This window comes from Pristiophorus japonicus, unplaced genomic scaffold (assembly GCF_044704955.1).
Source record: "Pristiophorus japonicus isolate sPriJap1 unplaced genomic scaffold, sPriJap1.hap1 HAP1_SCAFFOLD_346, whole genome shotgun sequence".
NCBI lineage: Eukaryota > Metazoa > Chordata > Chondrichthyes > Pristiophoridae > Pristiophorus > Pristiophorus japonicus.
Window position 1 is genome coordinate 680,841 of NW_027253281.1, and position 19,266 is coordinate 700,106.

Below are 19,266 nucleotides of genomic sequence, written 5' to 3' on the forward strand. Positions count from 1 at the left end.
GTTCTCTGTGCATCTTCTGATGCCCATCCTCTGACAAATTAGCTGAAATCCTCTCCCAGAACTGATCCTAATTCTCCAGGAAACTGAAGTCCTCTCTGCTGCACCATCGCTCCAGCCATGTGTTGAACTGTCTTAGCTTACTGTTCCTAAAATCACAAGCACATGGCACTAGGTGTACTTCAGAGATTGCTCAAAGGTTTAAGGTCCTTCTTTTTAACTTCCTCCCTAGCCCCTGATACTGACCTTTATCCGTCCCAAGTCATTGGTTCACAAATGGACCACGACTTCCTGCTGTTCCCTCCTTGAGGGACAGTGTAGAGTGAGCTTTACTCTGTATCTAACCCGTGCTGTACCTGCCCTGGGAGTGTGTGATGGAACAGTGTACAGGGAGCTTTATTCTATATCTAACTCCGTGCTGTACCTGCCCTGGCAGTGTTTGATGGGACAGTGTAGAGGGAGCTTTACTCTGTATCTAACACCCTATACCTGCCCTGGGAGTGTTTGATGGGACAGTGTAGAGAGAGCTTTACTCTGTATCTAACCCATGCTGTACCTGCCCTGAGAGTGTTTGATGGGACAGTGTAGAACGATGGGTCAATGTATTGACTGAGGCATATGAAAGCATGGGCCTTACGCTTAACATCCGTAAGACAAAGGTCCTCCACCAGCCTGTCACCGCCGTACAGCACTGCCCTCCAATCATCAAGATCCACAGCGCGGCCCTGAACAACGTGTACCATTTCCCATATCTCGGGAGCCTCTTATCAACAAAGGCAGACATTGACGTGGAGATTCAGCATCACCTCCAGTGTGCCAGCGCAGCCTTTGGCTGTCTGAGGAAAAGTGTTTTTGAAGACCAGGCCCTCAACTCTACCAGCAAACTCATGGTCTACAGGGCTGTAGTAATAACCGCCCTCCTTTATGGATCTGAGGCATAGACGATGTATAGAAGGCATCTCAAGTCGCTGGAGATATATCACCAACGATGTCTCCACAAGATCCTGCAAATCCCCTGGGAGGGCAGGCGCACCAGCATCAGTGTCCTCGACCAGGCTAACATCCCCAGTATTGAAGCACTGACCACGCTCCATCAGCTTCGCTGGGCAGGCCACATAGTACACATGCCAGATACGAGACTCCCTAAGCAAATGCATTATGTGGAGCTCCTTCATGGTAAACGAGCCAAAGGAGGACAGCGGAAACGTTATAAGAACACCCTCAAAGCCTCCCTGGTAAAGTGCGACATCACCACTGACACCTGGGAGACCCTGGCCGCAGACCGCCCGAGGTGGAGAAAGTCCGTCCGGGAGGGCATTGAGCTCTTTGAGTCTCAACGCAAAGAGCGTGAAGAGGCCAAGTGCAGGCAGCGGAAGGAGCGCGCGGCAAACCAACCCCACCCATCCCTTCCCTCGACGAATGTCTGTCCCACCTGTAACAAGGTCTGTGGCTCTCGAATCGGACTGTTCAGCCATCAAAGAACTCACTTTGGGAGTGGAAGCAAGTCACCCTCGATTCCGAGGTACTGCCTATGATGATGATGCTGAGTGTAGAGGGAGCTGTACCTGCCCTGGGAGTGTTTGATGGGACAGTGTAGAGGGAGCTTTACTCTGTATCTAACCCGTGCTGTACCTGCCCTGGGAGTGTTTGATTGGACAGTGTAGAGGGAGCTTTACTCTGTATCTACCCCCGTGCTGTACCTGCCCTGGGAGTGTGTGACGGGACAGTGTAGAGGGAGCTTTACTCTGTATCTAACTCATGTTGTATCTGTCTTGCGAGTGCTTCATACTGACACAGAACACTAAAAAGTGGGAACAAAATGTTCTTTCCCCTATCATAAATCCTTGCAGTGTTTCCTCTGGTGAAGTGGCACAATCCTCACACAAATGAGAGAAGTCTTGAAATCAGTGAATAATAAAACAATATGAGTGATTCAGTCTGATACATTTTATTGGGGCATTCGATAGTAATATCTCACCCCAGCAATACATTCAAGGCGTTAATTCAAAAGATCATTTTTCTGAAGGTAGAACAGATATAAATTTTAAATATTTATAAAGCACAGTTGCGGAGCCGAGTGTTAAAGAAAGTCAGATGAGGACTCCCCGCGGATACAACCTGCTCTTATAGATCGATTCTCATTTACATTCAATTTACTGGAAGTAACATTTTGGCAGTTTCTAGAATGGGCAGTCGATCTGCGTTAGCAGTTTTACAGCCAGGGAGAGAGTGTCTCCACAAAACACCATTCCACCTGCCTTATTCAACAGCTAGAACCCTGGCACCAGGCTCCCCCTCCCATCACTCGTTGCTGAAGACTTTTGTCTGAAGATGTTTGGCCCCTTTTAGTTTGGCAGAAGAACATGGAAATACAACAACAATGTGTATATTAAATGCTATCATGCATTTTTATGTATATTTATATATATTAAAAAGGCAGACTCCTTTATTAGTGTTGACCATTTCCCCAGCACATCAGTTTCTCTTCTCCCCTTCACCACCTTTGTCTTGTCCTGAGACTGGCTCCGAGCCAGTTTTAGAGCATCATTTTTTCTGGAGTTAACCGATTTTCTGTTTTTTTAATTTATATTTTCAGATTTCCCCAGTGGCTCTATTATAAAGGTAGTGAGTGCCTGAGTCTTAGTACCAGCCCCTGCTGAGTAACTGAGCCTTACTACCAGGTCCAGGGTCAGTAACTGAGCCTTACTACGAGGCTCTGGGTCAGTAACTGAGCCTTACTACCAGGCCCTGGGTCAGTAACTGAGCCTTACTATCAGGCCCTGGGTCAGTAACTGAGGTTTACCGTCAGGCCCTTCTGAGTTACCGGACCCGGATGGTGCAGTGCATGCACACTCTATCATGGAGCATGAGTTTAAACACTTTGCTCCATGTTTGAGTCCAAAAGACCCCCATCACATGGTTAGTTAGGCTTGGAAATCAACTCAATCCTAAGGTACTCACTTAAGTGAGGAATAAGAGGCTTAAGAGTGGAACAGCAGGACAACCAAGCTTAGCAAAACATTTTATCTGGTTGCTGAAGTGCCTCCATTTCATTTTGTGAAATGATCCAGAACATAAAGCAGCGGCCGTAAAATGGTGTAAGATTCCATCTAGACAATATAATAATAGACAATACTCTGCATAACTCTCTGTTCTCACCCTGGAACTGAGCATTGCTCAGCCCAAAGATCTGCTCTTGCCCCAGGCTTCATCTGGCACCACATTGGCATCACCGTGAGGTATGGGTAGCCCAGCCTGTAATGCCAGTCTCCCCCCAACTGTTCCTTTTAGAGATCCTCATGGTCCTGCCACAGTGGCCTGGCCCTTGCAAAAGACTAACTGAAATCAGGTGTCGATGTCACGTTGTCTGATCACTTTCACTGCGTCTCACCACCCCTCCTGCCTCCTCCCTCGCTTCTGCTTCACTGCGAAGGTGCGTTTCGGGTGAAACACTTCTTCAAACAATTGGGCACTGATCAGGGAGTCCATGACTGCATGAGGCAGCTATTGGAGACATACCAGCTCACCACAGACCTACAGAAATATGTATCTTCACAACAGTAAAACTGGACGTGAGTGGATGGATGGAATAGTTGGGGGTAGAAATCGCAAGAACGAGTGTCAAACGATCCACAAAGGCATGACACGGCTGAGGTTAGACATTATTATTGGCGCAGGAGAGGCGCAGGGAAGCTTTTGAGAGCTCAGTGTTGACCGTGGACAGTGGGAAGCTCTCATAGCTCTCCGAGTCCCCACCACAGCGACACCTGTACAGCATGGCCTTCGCCTCCTTCTGGAAGTTGGTGTTGAGGAAGCCATAGATGACCGGGTTGACGCAGGTGGACAGCATGGCCGTCAGGTGGCAGAGGGAGAAGATCAGGTTGTGGTGGCAGATAGAGATGGCCTCGTGGTCCCAGTCGAAGATAGTGTTGAAGACAGTGAGTGGCAGCCAGCAAACACCAAAGGCGGCGACGATAGACGCCAGCATAACGTTGATCTTGCGGCTGTGACTGACCTTGCGGTTGCCATCCCTCGCCCGGTCCACCATCTCCCGCCGCCTTCGGAGGCGCAGGAAGATCCGGAAGTAGCAGGTCAGCATCAGGAGCAGTGGCAGGCCATACTGGAAGGCCAGGAGGCAGGTGGTGTAGGCCAGTTTCTGCCGCTCTGAAGACCAGCGCTCAATACAGGCCGCGTGGTCCCCGAATGCGTCAAGGAGAAAGGAGACGTTCGTGTAGGGCTCGCTGGTTAAGATGCTGAAGGACACAAAGGGCAAAGAGATAAAGCATCCCGCCAACCAGCTGATGGCTACTGCCAAATAGGCATGTCCCACTGCTGGCTTCCAACCGGTTGGGTTGATGATCAGCTGGTGTCTCTCCAAAGCAATCAGGACCAAGGACAGGATGGACACGGTGACCGACATGCACTGAACAAACGGGGTCAACTTGCACAGCACAGCACCAAGGATCCAACGGTCCATCATAGTGTAGATCACCGTCACTGGCAGGCATATGGTGGAGATTAGGATGTCGGAGCAGGACAGATTGGCGATCAGGATATTGGTCACATTGCGCATCTCCTTCTGCCTCATGATGACCAGAACCAGGCACATGTTGCCGATCACACCCACCGCCATCACTGTGCTGTAGGCCACAATAAGGAAGGTGGCGCTACTCACCGAGTCCGAGCATAACTGGAACTGCTCCGCCAGCAGCGAAATGTTGGGCCAGGAGGCATGCTGGAGTTTCATGGAATGGTTCTGATCCATCCTTCGACAGACTGGCCACACTTTGCCTCACTGATGTGCTCATGCACACGTGATGCATGTACTGAACTAGCCTTAGTCGGACTGAGATGGCACCTTCCTCTCCTGATCCTTCTCCACCGTCGTTAGAAACCCATCAGCATTTCCTTTGCTTGCTGTGCACCATCTGGAGTCCCTGTATGTGAAAATATGGAACGGAAGTCAATTCAGGATTTACAGATCAGTAACTGCATATTCCATGATACATTTACAGATTATATTGCTTGCCATTTTTGCTACATTACAAAAGTATTTTGGAAAATCCGAGGTGCTATAGAAATGCAAGTCTTTCTTTATATTAAAAATCTTGCCTCTGTACGCATTTCCTATCAACTTTTTCCATTACAAATTCCTCTGTCTTTGTTTTTTAAATGGAAATTTCCTATGTAAACCTCTCACGCTATATTTTACCCAACACCACTGGTGGGAGGTTGTAATTACAATGTCACAGTTTACACTATAAATGGAAACATAGGAAAGATAATAATAAGGCAGGAATGTGGGACTGAGGTACTGAGGGTGCTCTGATCCATGTTAGAAACAGAGAAACATAGAAACATAGAAATTTACAGCGCAGAAGGAGGCCATTTCAGCCCATCGTGGCCGACAAAGAGCCACACGGCCCTCGGTCAGCAGCCCTGAAGGTTACATATAAACCTATGAACAATGACGGAAAGGTAAAGAGCACCCAGCCCAACCAGTCTGCCTCACACAACTGCAACACCCCTTATACTGAAACATTCTGCACTCCAACCGGAGCCGTGTGATCTCCTGGGATAGGCAAAAACCAGATAAAAACCCAGGCCAATTTAGGGAGAAAAAATCTGGGAAAATTCCTCTCCGACCCATCCAGGTGATCAAAACTAGTCCAGGAGATCACCCTGGCCGTATTATAGTCCCTGCAGCACTTACCATTATATCTGCTCCATCCAACAAAAGGTCATCCAGTCTAATCCCAATTACCAGCTCTAGGTCTGTAACTCTGCAGGTTACTGCACTTTAAGTGCCCATCCAATCATCTCTGAAAAGTGGTGAGGGTTTCTGCATCCACCACTCTTCCAGGCAGCGAGTTCCAGATCCCCACAACCTTCTGCGTAAAGAAGCCCCCCTCAAATCCCGTCTAAACCTTCCACCTACCACCTTAAAACTATGCGCCCTCGTAATAAACCACTCCACCAATGAAAATAGACCCCAACTATCTACTATGTCCAGGCCCATCAATATTTTGTCCACCTCAATGAGGTCTCCTCAACCTGCTCTGTTCCAATGAGAACAACCCCAATCTGTCCTCATAATTAAGATTCTCCATTCCAGCAGCATCCTAGTAAATCTCCTCTGCATCCTCTCTAGTGCAATCACCTCCTTCTTATAATACGGTGATCAGAACTGCACGCAGTACTCCAGCTGTGGCCTAACCAAAGTATTATACAATTTAAAGTGTTACCTGAAGACTACACTTGGTCTGGACTAAAAACAAAAAATGCTGGAAGCACTCAGCAGGTCAGGCAGTATCTATGGACAGAGAAACAGAGTTAACGTTTCATGTCAATGACATAAGAACATAAGAAATAGGAGCAGGAGTAGGCTATACGGCCCCTTGAGCCTGCTCCACCATTTAATACAATCATGGACTCAGCTCCACTTCCCTGCCCACTCCCCATAACCCCTTATCCCCTTATCAGTTAAGAAACTGTCTATCTCTGTCTTAAATTTATTCAATGTCCCAGCTTCCACAGCTCTCTGAGGCAACGAATTCCACAGATTTACAACCCTCAGAGAAAAAATTCCTCCTCGCCTCAGTTTTAAATGGGCGGCCCCGTATTCTGAGATTATGCACCCTAGTTCTAGTTTCCTCTATCAATGGAAACATCCTCTCTGCATCCACCTGGTCATGTTCCCTTATATGTTTCAATAAGATCACCTCTCATTCTTCTGAATTCCAATGATTGGAGGCCCAACCTCCTCAACCTTTCCTCATAAGTCAACCCCTCATGACCTTTCATCAGAACTGGAAAAAGTTACAGAGGTAACAGATTTTAAGCAAGTACAGTGGCAGGGAAAGAGGGAGGGGAGGAAAGAACAAAAGGGAAGGTCTGTGATAGGGTGAAAGACAAGAGAGATTAGGAGACAAAAGACATGATAGTACAAAGCAAAAGGAGATTTAATGAGTCAAGTAAAGACACAAAAGATGGGTCTAGAAGAGGTGCAAATGGAAATTGCAGAACCATTAACAGCTGCCATGTGAAAAAGTAGGGGTAGAGATTATGGTCTGAAATTGTTGAACTTGATGTTGAGACCAGAAGGTTGTAAAATGCTTAATCGAAAATGAGATACAGTTCCTCAAGCATACGTTGGGCTTTATTGCAAGGGGGATGGAGTATAAAAGTAGGGAAGTCCTGCTACAGGGTACTGGTGAGTACAGGTACAGTTTTGATCTCCTTATTTAAGGAGGGATATACTTGCATTGGAGGCAGTTCAGAGAAGGTTCACTATGTTGATTCCTGAGAAGGGGTTGACTTATGAGAAAAGGTTGAGTAGGTTGGGCCTATACTCATTGGAGTTTAGAAGAATGAGAGGTGATCTTATTGAAACATACAAGATACTGAGGGGCCTCGACAGGGTAGATGCAGAGAGGATGTTTCCCCTCGTGGGGGAATTTAGAACTAAGGGGCATAGTTTCAGAATAAGGGGTCGCCCATTTAAAACTGAGATGAGGAGGAATTTCTTCTCTCAGAGGGTTGTAAATCTGTGGAATTCTCTGCCCCAGAGAGTGTGGCTGAGTTATTGAATATATTTAAGGTGGAGATAGACAGATTTTTGAGTGATAAGGGAGTGAAGGATTTTGGGGAGTGGGCAGGGAAGTGGAGCTGAGCCCAAGATCAGATCAGCCATGAATGGCGCAGCAGACTCGAGGGGCCGAATGGCCTACTCCTGCTCCTATTTCTTATGTTCTTATGTTCTGCATTGTAAGAGGCCGAGGACTGAGAGGTCAGAGTGGGTGTGGCTCATAGAATTAAAATGACAGGCAACCAGAATCTCGGGGTCACGCTTACTGACTGAATGGAGGTGCCCCGCAAAGCGGTCACCCAATCTGCGCTTGTAACAATGTAGAGGAAACCACATCATGAGCAGCAAATACAGTGTACTAAATTGTAAAAAGTACAAGTAAATCACTTTCACCTGGACAGTGGGAAGGGATGGGGTAAAAGGACAGATGCTGCATCTCCTGTAGATGCTGTGGGAAGGGGAGCGGGTGTTGGAGGTGATTGAGGAGTGAACCAAGGTGTCACGGAGGGAGCAGTCCCTTCAGAATTCTGAAAGGAGAGGGAAGGGACGATGTGATTGGTGGTGGGATCATGCTGGAGTTGACGAAAATGGCGGAGGATGATCCGTTGAATGTGGAGGCTGGTAGGGTGAAAGGTGAAGACAAGGGGAACCCTATCATGGTTCTGGTAGGGTGGGGAAGGGGTGAGAGCAGAGTTGTGGGAAATTAAACAGACACAGTTGAGGGCCATGTCAACCACAGTAGAGGGGAATTCTTGGTTGAGGAAAAAGGAAGACATATTGGAAGCACTAGTCTGAAAGGTGGCTTTGTCAGAACAGATGCGACGGAGACAGAGAAACTGGAATGGAGTCCTTACAGAAAGCAGGGTTGGAGGAAGTGTAATCCAGGCAACTGTGGGAGTCAGTGAGCTTATAGTGGATGTTTGTCGGTAGCCTATTCCCAAATATGGAGACAGCGAAGTCGAGGAAGGGCAGGGAAGAGTCAGAGATGGACCATGTGAAGGTAAGGGAAGGGTGGAAATTGGAAGCAAAGTTTTCTAGTTCAGGGCAAGAGCAGGAAACTGCACCGATACAGTCATCAAAGTACTGGAAAAAAAGGTGAGGGAGGGGACCCGAGTAGGACTTGAAAAAAGAATGATCCACATACCCCATGAACCCATGTGGGTACCCATAGCAACACCTTTAGTTTGGAGGAATTGAGTAGAGTCAAAGAATTATTCAATGTGAGAGCAAGGTCAGCCAGGTGGAGGAGGGTGGTGTTGGATGGAGCCTCTGTTCAAGGAAGAAGCAGCGCGCCCTCAGGCCGTCCTTGTTGGGGATGGAGATGTAGAGGGATTGGACGTCCACAGTGAAAAGGAGATGGTTGGAGCTAGGAAACTAGAAACTGTTAAAGTAGCAGAGGGTATCAGAAGAGTCGTGGATGTAGGTGGGAAGAGACTGGACAAGGGGAGAAAAAATAGAGGTGAGAAAGGAAGAAATCAGTTCCGTGGGGCAAGAGCAGGCTGAAACGATGGGTCTACCAGAGCAGTCCTGTTTGTAGATCTTGGGAAGGAGGTAGAAGCGGTCTGAAAGCGTAGCCTTCCTCCTTTCCCCTGGTGTCCCAGTCTGTTGCCATCTTGAGGCTGAAGAGAGGTGAATGTCATCGAGAAGGAGAGCAGCGAGCATTGAATGGGGGTAGCATGTTCACCCGCCATTTTCAAAATCATGGGAACGAGTCGGATGCTAGCAGGCTCCCCCGTTCAACCACAAAAGTCAACGTCGACCCCATCCTATAATGGCATGGGAGATCATGGCCCAGAAAGGTGGTGAATGGTGGGATCAGAGATCAAAGACCTACATTTAGTAAAGAGAACACAGGAATTGCCAGACGAAAAAAGACCATGGTCCATCTAAATCACCAGTTGGGCCCGAGCTGGAGGTCTTTGATCTCTGATCCCACCACTCAATTCTGTGACCCACACTTTAGAAAAGATTTTCAAGGACTTGGAGAGGTTACAGAGCAGATTGACTAGAATGGTACCAGGGACAAGGGACTTCAGTTCATTGGAGAGACTACAAAAGCTGGGATTGTTCTCCTTAGAGCAGAGAAGATTATGCCAATATTTAATAGAGGTGTTCAAAATTATGAAGAATTTTGATAGAGTAAATAAAGGGAAACGGTTTCCAGCGGCAGGAGGGTCGGTAACCAGAGGACACAGATTTAAGGTCATTGGCAAAAGAACCAGAAGGGGAGATGGGAAGATTTTTTTTAAAAGCAGAAAGTTGTTATAGAATCCTAGAATGGTTCCAGCACGAAGGAGGCAATTAGGCCTGTCGAGCCCATCCCATTTTTAGCAAGTCCCACTCCCTTACCCTTTCCTCATAGCCCTGTCAAAGTTTTTCCTTCAGGTACTTATACAATTCCCTTTTGAAAGACACAATTGAGTCTCTGGAATTGAAAGCCAAATCCTAACCACTCGCTGCGTAACAAAGTTTCCCCCCATGTTGTCTTTGGTTCTTCTGCCAATCACCTTAAATCTGTGTCCTCTGGTTCTCGACCCTTCCGCCAATCGGAACAGTTTCTCTCCATCTACTCTGTCCAGACCCCTCATGATTTTTAACACCTCGATCAAATCTTCTCTCAACCTGCTGTGCTCCAAGGAGAACAACGCAGCTTCTCCAGTATCGTAACTGAAGTCCCTCATAGAATCATAGAAATTTACAGCACAGAAGGAGGCCATTTGGTCTATCGTGCCCGTGCTGGCCAACAAAGAGCTATCCAGCCTAATCCCATTTTCCAGCTCATGGTCTGTAGCCTTGTAGAATACGGCACTTCAAATGCATATCCATGTACTTTTTAAATGCTATTAGGGTTTCTGCCTCTACCACCCTGTAGGTGAAAATATTTTGCCTCAAGTCCCCTCTCAACCTCCTACCAATTATTTTAAATCTATGACTTCTGCTTATTGACCCCTCTACTAAGGAAAATAGGTCCTTCATATCCACTCTATCTAGGCCCCTCATAATTCTATATGCAACAACTTGTATTTATATAGCGCCTTTAACAAAGTGAAACGTTCCAAGGCGCTTCACAGGAGTATTATGCGATTAAAATTTGAAAGCTCAATTAGGTCTCCCCTCAGCCGCCTCTGTTCCAAATAAACATAGAAATTTACAGCGCAGAAGGAGGCCATTTCGGCCAATCGTGCCCGCGCCGGCCGACAAAGAGCCAGTCATATGGCCCTCGGTCAGTAGCCCTGAAGGTTACATATAAACCTATGAACAATGAACAATGGCGGACAGGTAAAGAGCATCAGTCCGCCCCACACAACTGCGATACCCCATGTATTGCAACATGTATACCACAAAAAGCAAGGGACCTAGTACTGAGCCCTGTGGCACCCCACTTTATACAGCCTTTCAGTCTCAAAAACGCCCATCAACCATTACTCATTGCTTCCTGCCTCAGACAATTTTGGATCCAACTTGCCACTCTTCCTTGGATCCCATGGGCTATTACTTTTATGACCAGTCTGCCATGTGGGACCTTAACAAAAGCCTTGCTAAAATCCATATACACTACATCAAATGCACTACTCTCATCGACTCTCCTTGTCACCTCCTCAAAAAATTCAATCAAGATGCAACCTTCCCTTAATAAATCCACGCTGACTGTCCTTGATTAATTAGTGTCTTTCTAAATGAAGATTTATCCTGTCCCTCAGAATTGTTTCCAAAAATGTTCCTACCATCAAAGTTAGGCTGACTGGCCTGTAATTACCCTTTTTAAACAATGATACAACCTTAGCAGTCCTCCAGCACCACACCTCTAGAGAGGATTGGAAAATGATGGTCAGAGCCTCTGCTATTTCCTCTCTTGCTTTTCTTAACAGCCTGGGATACATTTCATCCGGCCCTGGGGATTAATCCACTTTCAAAGATGCTATACCCCTTAATACTTCCTCTCTCACTATGTTTATTTCATCTAATATTTCACACTCCTCCTCCCTAATTGCAATGTCTGCATCGCCACTCTCTTTTGTGAAAACAGATGCAAAGTATTCATGAAGAACCATACCCACATCTTCCTCCTCCACACACAGGTTACCTTTATGGTCTCTAATAGGCCCTACCCTTTCTTTAGTTATCCTCTCGCTCTTAATGTATTTATAAATATCTTTGTATTTTCCTTGATGTTACTTGCCAAGAATTTTCCATACTGTAAAGTCCTATCCCTGCAGTACAGATTCACACGAGGCACATACTGAAGTCAAGGTCACTCAGGACCTGCACCTTTATTACACAGCTCTCGAATGCCACACTTGCCTGAGACCTGTCCTTATATACCTGTCTGGGACAGGTATCCAGTGTCTCCTGCAAGTGCACCTCTGGTGGTAAGGTAAGCTAGTGGTTACAGGTCATCTCTAGTTACAGTCATGTATAGCATGGTAAGATACAGTTATGTACAGTAGTGTGAGATACATGACATCACCCTCCCCCAAGCTCTTATTGTCTTTATAGGTTCAGTCTCTCAGGTGGTCTATGCTCTCGCGTGGAGCATCTTAGTTGTGGTTCAGTTGTTTGCCTTGGTGCCTGTTTTTCTTTCGGTGTGATTGCTGGTATCTCGCTGGGCTGTCTGTTGGGATTGCCCTTTCCTCAGGTTGTTCCCTCTGTCTGTCCACCAGGTGTGGTGTGAGTTCCACATTGTAGTCTGCTTCTGGTTCAGCAGTGTTGTTGGTAAATCTACTTTTGACTTGGTCTACATGCCTCTGGCAGGTTTGTCCATTGTCCATTTGTAGCCAGTAGCCTGTTTCCTTCCTTGCCTGTTACTGTCCCTGAAAGCCATTTGGGACCCCTGCCATAGTTTAGCACAAACACTTTGTCCCCTATCTCATTCCACCTCCCCCTCGAATTTTGGTCATGGTACTCGGTTAGCTTACGGCGCTTTGCCTCAACGATTTCATGCATGTCTTGGAGGATTAATGAGAGCCTTGTCTTTAAGGTCCATTTCACCAATAGTTGAGCGGGGGAACTCCAGTCAATGAATGTGGACGAGATCTGTATGCCAGCAGCAGTCGCGTAGGACCTTGGATTTTGAGCATGCCTTGTTTAATGATCTGCACTGCTCGCTCCGCCTGGCCATTGGAGGTTGGCTTGAACGGTGCCGTCCTAACGTGATTTATGCCATGGTCACTCATAAAATCTTGGAATTCTGCACTGGTGAAGCAGGGACCATTATCACTGACCAATGTGTCAGAAATGCCGAGCGTTGCGAACATGGTTCCAAGGCTCTCCACAATGGTGGAGGTGGTGCTCGAGTTTAAAATGGTGCATTCGATCCACTTTGAAAATGCATCGACAACTACGAGGAACATTTTGCCCATGAATGGGCCCGCATAGTCTACGTGCAACCGCGACCACGGTTTGGTGGGCCAGGGGCTCAGGGGGGATTACTGAGTTGGGCATAAATGGTGCACCGTCGGACGCAGAGCTCCAAGTCCGCGTCAATGCCAGGCCACCAGACGTGGGATCTAGCTATGGCCTTCATGAGAACGATCCCCGGGTGGTTGCAGTGGAGCTCCCGGACAAATGCCTCTCTGCCTCGCAGTGGCATAACTACTCGACTGCCCCACATTAGGCAGTCTGCTTGTAGTGACAGCTCATGCATGCGCCTGTGGAAAGGTTTGATCTTCTCGGGGCAGGCATCGCAAGCCTCTGCCCAGTCACCAGTTAAGACACATCTTTTTACTAAGGATAACGTGGGGTCGCTGGTCGTCCAGGCTCTGATTTGGCAAGCCGTCATGGGTGAACCTGTGGACTCAAAGGCATTGATTGCCATGACTATCTCACAGTCCTGTTCATCAGACCCTTCCGTGGTCGCCAGGGGTAGCCTGCTAAGCGCGTCGGTACAGTTGCCTGTGCCTGGTTAGTGCCTTATGGTGTAATCGTAAGAGGCCTGCATGAGTGCCCACCATTGAATGCGCGCCGAGGCGTTGGCGTTTATTGCCTTGCTCTCGGATAGTAGGGACGCGAGGGTCTTGTGGTCGGTTTCTAACACGAACTTGGCCCCGAAAAGATATTGGTGCATCTTTTTGACACCGTACACACACGCGAGCGCCTCCTTCTCCACCATTCCGTACCCGCGCTCTGCCTGCGAAAGTGACTTGGAGGCATAGGCTATGGGTTGTAATTTACCCGCACTATTGACATGTTGTAAAACGCACCCGACCCCATATGCTGACGCATCACATGTAAGAACTAGCTTCTTACCTGGATCAAGGAAAGCCAAAACACTGTTGGAACACAGAAGGTTGCGTGCCTTATTGAAGGCGCGTTCCTGGGCGTCCCCCCAAAACCAATTGCACCTCTTTCTGAGTAGCACGTGGAGAAGCTCCAGCAGCGTGTTTAAATTCTGCATAAAGTTCCCAAAGTAATTGAGTAGCCCGAGAAAGGTGCGCAGTTCTGAGACATTCCGGGGCCTGGGTACCAGGCGAATTGCTTCGGTTTTGGACTCTGTTGGGCGGATTCCATCAGCAGCAATCCTGCTGCCCAAAAATTCAACCTCGGGCGCGAGAAACAGGCACTTGGATTTCTTAACTCTTCGGACTACCCGATCCAACCGCTTTAGTACTTCCTCCAAATTGCGGAGATGGGAGTCGGTGTCCCTGCCCGTGATAAGTATGTCGTCTTGAAATACTACCGTCCCCGGGATGGACTTGAGCAAGCTCTCCATGTTGCGCTGGAATATAGCAGCTGCCGACCTGATGCCGAATGGGCATCGATTGTACATGAAAAGGCTTCGATGTGTGTTGATGGTGGTGAGTAGCTTAGACTCTTTGGTCAGTTCTTGCGTTATATCCGCACATGTGAGATCTAGTTTTGAGAAAAGTTTACCTCCAGCCAATGTGGCAAATAGGTCTTCCGCTCTGGGCAGCGGGTATTGGACCTGTAGGGAGACTTTGTTTATGGTAGATTTGTAGTCCCCACAGATTCGTACGGATCCATCAGGCTTCATGACTGGGATGATGGGATTTGCTGGTTCGCCAAATTCCACGGGTGATATAATGCCTTCCCGCAGAAGCCTGTCCAGTTCATGTTCAATCTTTTCCCTCATCACATAGGGCACAACTCTAGCCTTGTGATGAACCGGTCTAGCATCCTGTGTGATGTAGATTTTGACTTTAGCCCCTTTGAAGGTGCCCACACCTGGCTGAAAGAGATGTTCAAATCGACTTAGAACTGTTGAGCACGAGGTCCGTTCCTCTGACAACATGGCGTGAACATCATCCTAATTCCAGTTTAGTTTTGCCAGCCAGCTTCTCCCCAGCAGTGCTGGGAGATCTCTGGGGACAATCCACAGGGGAAGTCGGTTCACTGTCCCTTTGTGTGTGACAGAGCATGGCGCTGCCAAGGACTGGGACAATTTCTTTGGTATAGGTCCTTAGTTTGGTGTCGACCCTTGTGAGCTTTGGTCTGTCTCTTTTGTGTGGCCACAGCTGTTCAAATTGTTGAGCGCTCATGAGAGATTGACTCGCTACCATATCCAGTTCCATGTTGACGGGTATCCCATTGAGTAGGACCATCATTATTATTGGTGGCGTCTTGTTGTAAGAGCAGTGCCCATTGATCGTGCTGACCTGCTGTACCTCGGTGTCCCGGGTACTGTCCCCACCATCTTCTTGTCTGCTTTCCAACCCTTCCGATTCGTATACCGGCCGAGCTTCCGTTTTTCTGCACATGCGGGCCAGATGCCCTGTATAGTCGCAGTTTCTGCAAACAGCATGCTGAAATCGACACCCCTTTGATGAGTGCCTTCCCCCACATCTCCAGCACAGACCGCTTCCATTGTTTCCAAAGGATGAGCTGTGTCTGGCTGATCTCTCTTGAGCTTCTCTCAGTTTGTAGTTGATTGCTCGCATTGTGGGTTGATGAGGTGTGAACGGCCGTTCATGTGGCCCTTGATGGCTTCTGGCGCCACTGCATGCTGTTGAGGGCCTGCTCTCCTACCTTTGTCTGAGTGTGGGGGTAGCTGCTTGTTTCACGCCGTGAACCCCTTGTTCCGATGTTTCGTTAGTTGTTGTACCCGCAGTGTAGATCAACCTCGTTTCTTCTTCTCCTGCCAAGAAAGTCTGTGCAACCAGTGCTGCTGCCTCTAGGGTCAAGTTCTTGGTCTCAATGAGCTTTCGGAATATGCCTGCGTGGCCTATTCCCTCAATAAAAAAGCCTCTCAGTACTTCTCTCCTTAGTTCATCGGAGAACTCACATAAGCTAGCCAACCTCCGAAGTTCCGCCACGAAGTCGGGTATGCTCTGGCCCACACAGCGTCTGCAGTTGTAGAACCTGTATCTGGCCATGTGTAGGCTGCTCGCTGGCTTCAGGTGGTCTCTTACCAGTGTGCTCAACTCTTCAAACGACTTGCTTGCTGGTTTCTCGGGTGCCAGCAGGTCCTTCATTAAGGTGTATATTTTCGAGCCACAGCTGGTCAAGAGATAGGCTCTTCTCTTGTCTGCCTTATCGTTGCCTAACCAGTCTTTGGTTACGAAGCTTTGCTGGTGCCTTTCTATAAAGTCCTCCCAATTATCTCCAGCATTGTATTTTTTCCTCTGAGCCATTGGTCGCCATTCTGTGGATTCTATAATCCCGTAATCTTACTACTAGGGGGATCAAGGGGTATGAGGTACTGAAGTTGCATGTTCAGCCATGAACTCATTGAATGGCGGTGCACGCTAGATGGGCCGAATGGGCCTACTCCTGCACCTATTTTCTATGTTTCTATGTTTCAATGTAACTCGTTGCCACTGTAAAGTCCTGTCCCTGCAGTACAGATTCACACGAGGCACATACTGAAGTCAAGGTCACTCAGGACCTGCACCTTTATTACACAGCTCTCAAATGCCACACTTGCCTGAGACCTGTCCTTATATACCTGTCTGGGACAGGTATCCAGTGTCTCCTGCAAGTGCACTCCTGGTGGTAAGGTAAGCTAGTGGTTACAGGTCATCTCTAGTTACAGTAATGTATAGCATGGTAAGATACAGTTATGTACAGTAGTGTGAGATACATGACACCCTACCCTCTCTTTGCTTCCCTAATTGCCTTTTCAATTCCACCCCTGCACTTCCTATACTCCTCGAGATTCTGCAGAATTGAGCCCTTGGTATCTGTCACAAGCTTCCATTTTTTTTCTTTATCCTATGCTGTATGTCCCTTGACATCCAGGGGCTCTAGATTTGTTAGTCCCACCCTTGTCTTTAAGGGAACATACTTGCTCTGAACCCTCCGGATCTCCTCCTTGAATGCCTCCCACTGCTCTGACACTGATTTACCCACAAGTAACTGTTTCCAGTCCACTTTGGCTAAATCCCATCTCAGCTTAGTAAAATAGTTTTTTCCCCAATTGAGAACTTTTATTCCTGGTCTATCTTTGCCCCTTTCCATAACTTCCCTAAATCTAACTGAATTAAGATCACTACCACTAAAATGCTCTCCCACTGATAACCCTTTCACCTGCCCAGCTTCATTTTCTAAAACTAACTCCAGAACCGCCCCCTCTCTTGTTGGGCTTGCTACGTACCGGCTAAAAAAAGTTTTCCTGAATGCATTTTAAGAATTCTGCTTCCTCTATACCCTTCACATTAATTCTATCCCAGTTAATATTCGGGTAGTTGAAATCCCCTACTATTACTGCCCTATTGTTTTTGTACTTCTCAGAAATGTGCCTACATATTTGCTCTTCTATCTCCCTCTGACTGTTTGGAGGTCTATAGTGCACTCCCAGCAATGTGATCGCCCCTTTTTTGTTTTTCAGTTCAACCCATGTGGCCTCATTTGATGATCCCTCCAACATACCATTCCTCCTCATTGCTGTAATAGTTTCTTTAATCAATACTGCAAACCCCCCCTCCTTTTTTATCCCCCTCGCTATCTCATCCGTGGAACCATTCTTGTAAATCTTTTCTGCACCCTCTCTAAGACCTTCATATCCTTCCTAAAGTACGGTGCTCCAGTTAAGACTGAACCAGTGGTTTACAAAGTTTCATCATAACTTCCTTGCTTTTGTACTCTATGCCTCTATTTATGAAGCCCAGGATCCCATATGCTTTCTCAACCTGCCCTGCCACCTTCAATGATTTGTGCACATATACCCCCGGGTCTCTCTGTTCTTGCACCATCTTTAGAATTGTACCCTTTCGTTTATATTGCCTCTCCACATTTTTCCTACCAAAATGTATCAGTTCGCACTTTTCGGCATTAAATTTCATCTGCCATGTGTCCGCCCATTCCATCAGCCTGTCTATGCCTCCTTCAAGTCTATCACGATCCTTCTCACTGTTCACTATACTTTCAAGTTTTGTGTCATCTGCAAATTTTGAAATTGTGCCTATATGGAAAAGCAGTGGTCCTAGTACCAACCCCTGGGGAACACCACTGGGGTATACCTTCCTCCAGTCCAAAAAGCAAACGTTCACCACTACTCTCTGTTTCCTGTCACTTAACCAATTTTGTATCCATTTTGTGTCCCTTTTAAGAACATAAGAAATAAGAACAGGAGTAGGCCTTACGTCCCCTCGAGCCTGCTCCGCCATTTAATACGATCATGGCTGATCCGATCATGGACTCAGGTCCATTTCCCTGCCCGTTCCCCATAACCCCTTAATCCCTAATCGGTTAAGAAATTGTCTATCTCTGTCTTAAATTTATTCAATGACCCAGCTTCCACAGCTCTCTGAGGCAGAGAATTGCACAGATTTACAACCCTCTGAGAGAAGAAATTTCTCCCCATCTCAGTTTTAAATGGACGGCCCCTTATTCTAAGATTATGCCCCCTAGTTCTAGTCTCCTCTATCAGTGGAAAGTGCTTTTGGACAAATTCAGGGTTTGAAAAGCAATCTCTTTTTTCTATTTCAGGCCAAGCCCCAGGATTCAAGGGCAATTGATTTAGTACTGCAGCCTGGAGGGGACTAAGGTTCCTCCCAATTAAGAACATAAGAAAAAGGAGTAGGCCATATGGCCCCTCAAGCCTGCTCCGCCATTTAATACGATCATGGCTGATCCGATCATGGACTCAGGTCCCCTTCGCTGCTCTAGATAACCCTGAAGATCAATGGCCAAATGAGTTGGGAGGCCGTAGCCTGACGAGCAGTGATGAGCTGGTTAAGCTCGACCTCTCGCCACCATATGCATTCATGGCTTGCCAAGCGTGGGCTCTGCCAACTTGTGCCTTAGCTCTCTGGACATGTGAGGGCAGAGTGTGCATTCAAATCAGCAAACAGCAAGACCACACGTGTAGATCTGTCAGCATTTTGGGTTTACAATTTCTTACATAAGGCAAGAGGAGAAATGACTAGTTTGTGGCTTCACGCCCTTTCCTCAGCATGACGCAATCAACCTCGAACTGATGCAGGTCCCTCTGCATTTTGCAAACAATACGACATAACCCCAGCAAGACTTGCAGTTATACAGCCTCTTTAACTTAGAAAATGTCCCAAAGCACTTCACAGAGGCATAAGAAAAATTGGCACGTAAGCCAAGGAGATATTAGATGAGCAAAAGGTTGGTCAAAGAGGTAGGTTTTAAGGAGGGTCTTTAAGCAGGAGCGAGAGGTAGAGAGGCGGGGAGATTAAGGGAAAAAATTAAGGGACTAGACAGCTGAAGACTGGGGGATGTGGGGGCTGCAGAAGAGGCCAGATTTGGAACAACGCAGA

General features: G+C 47.4%; 1 protein-coding gene across 2 annotated transcripts in view; it reads right to left on the reverse strand.

Moving 5' to 3' along the window:
• Positions 1-1,942: 1,942 nt before the first annotated feature.
• LOC139250083 (neuropeptide Y receptor type 1-like) overlaps positions 1,943-19,266 on the reverse strand; it is a 29,202-nt gene continuing 11,878 nt past the window's right edge. The window contains exons 1-2 of one of the 2 annotated variants that reach the window (XM_070872658.1): positions 6,243-6,312; positions 1,943-4,934 (exon numbers count right to left, since the gene is read on the reverse strand). In XM_070872658.1, coding sequence (XP_070728759.1) covers positions 3,653-4,762 — 1,110 coding nt within the window. In that variant the 5' untranslated portion in view covers positions 4,763-4,934; positions 6,243-6,312 and the 3' untranslated portion in view covers positions 1,943-3,652. Of the gene's footprint in view, positions 4,935-6,242; positions 6,313-19,266 lie in introns of those variants that run through there. The other variant, XM_070872657.1, reaches the window with a different exon arrangement.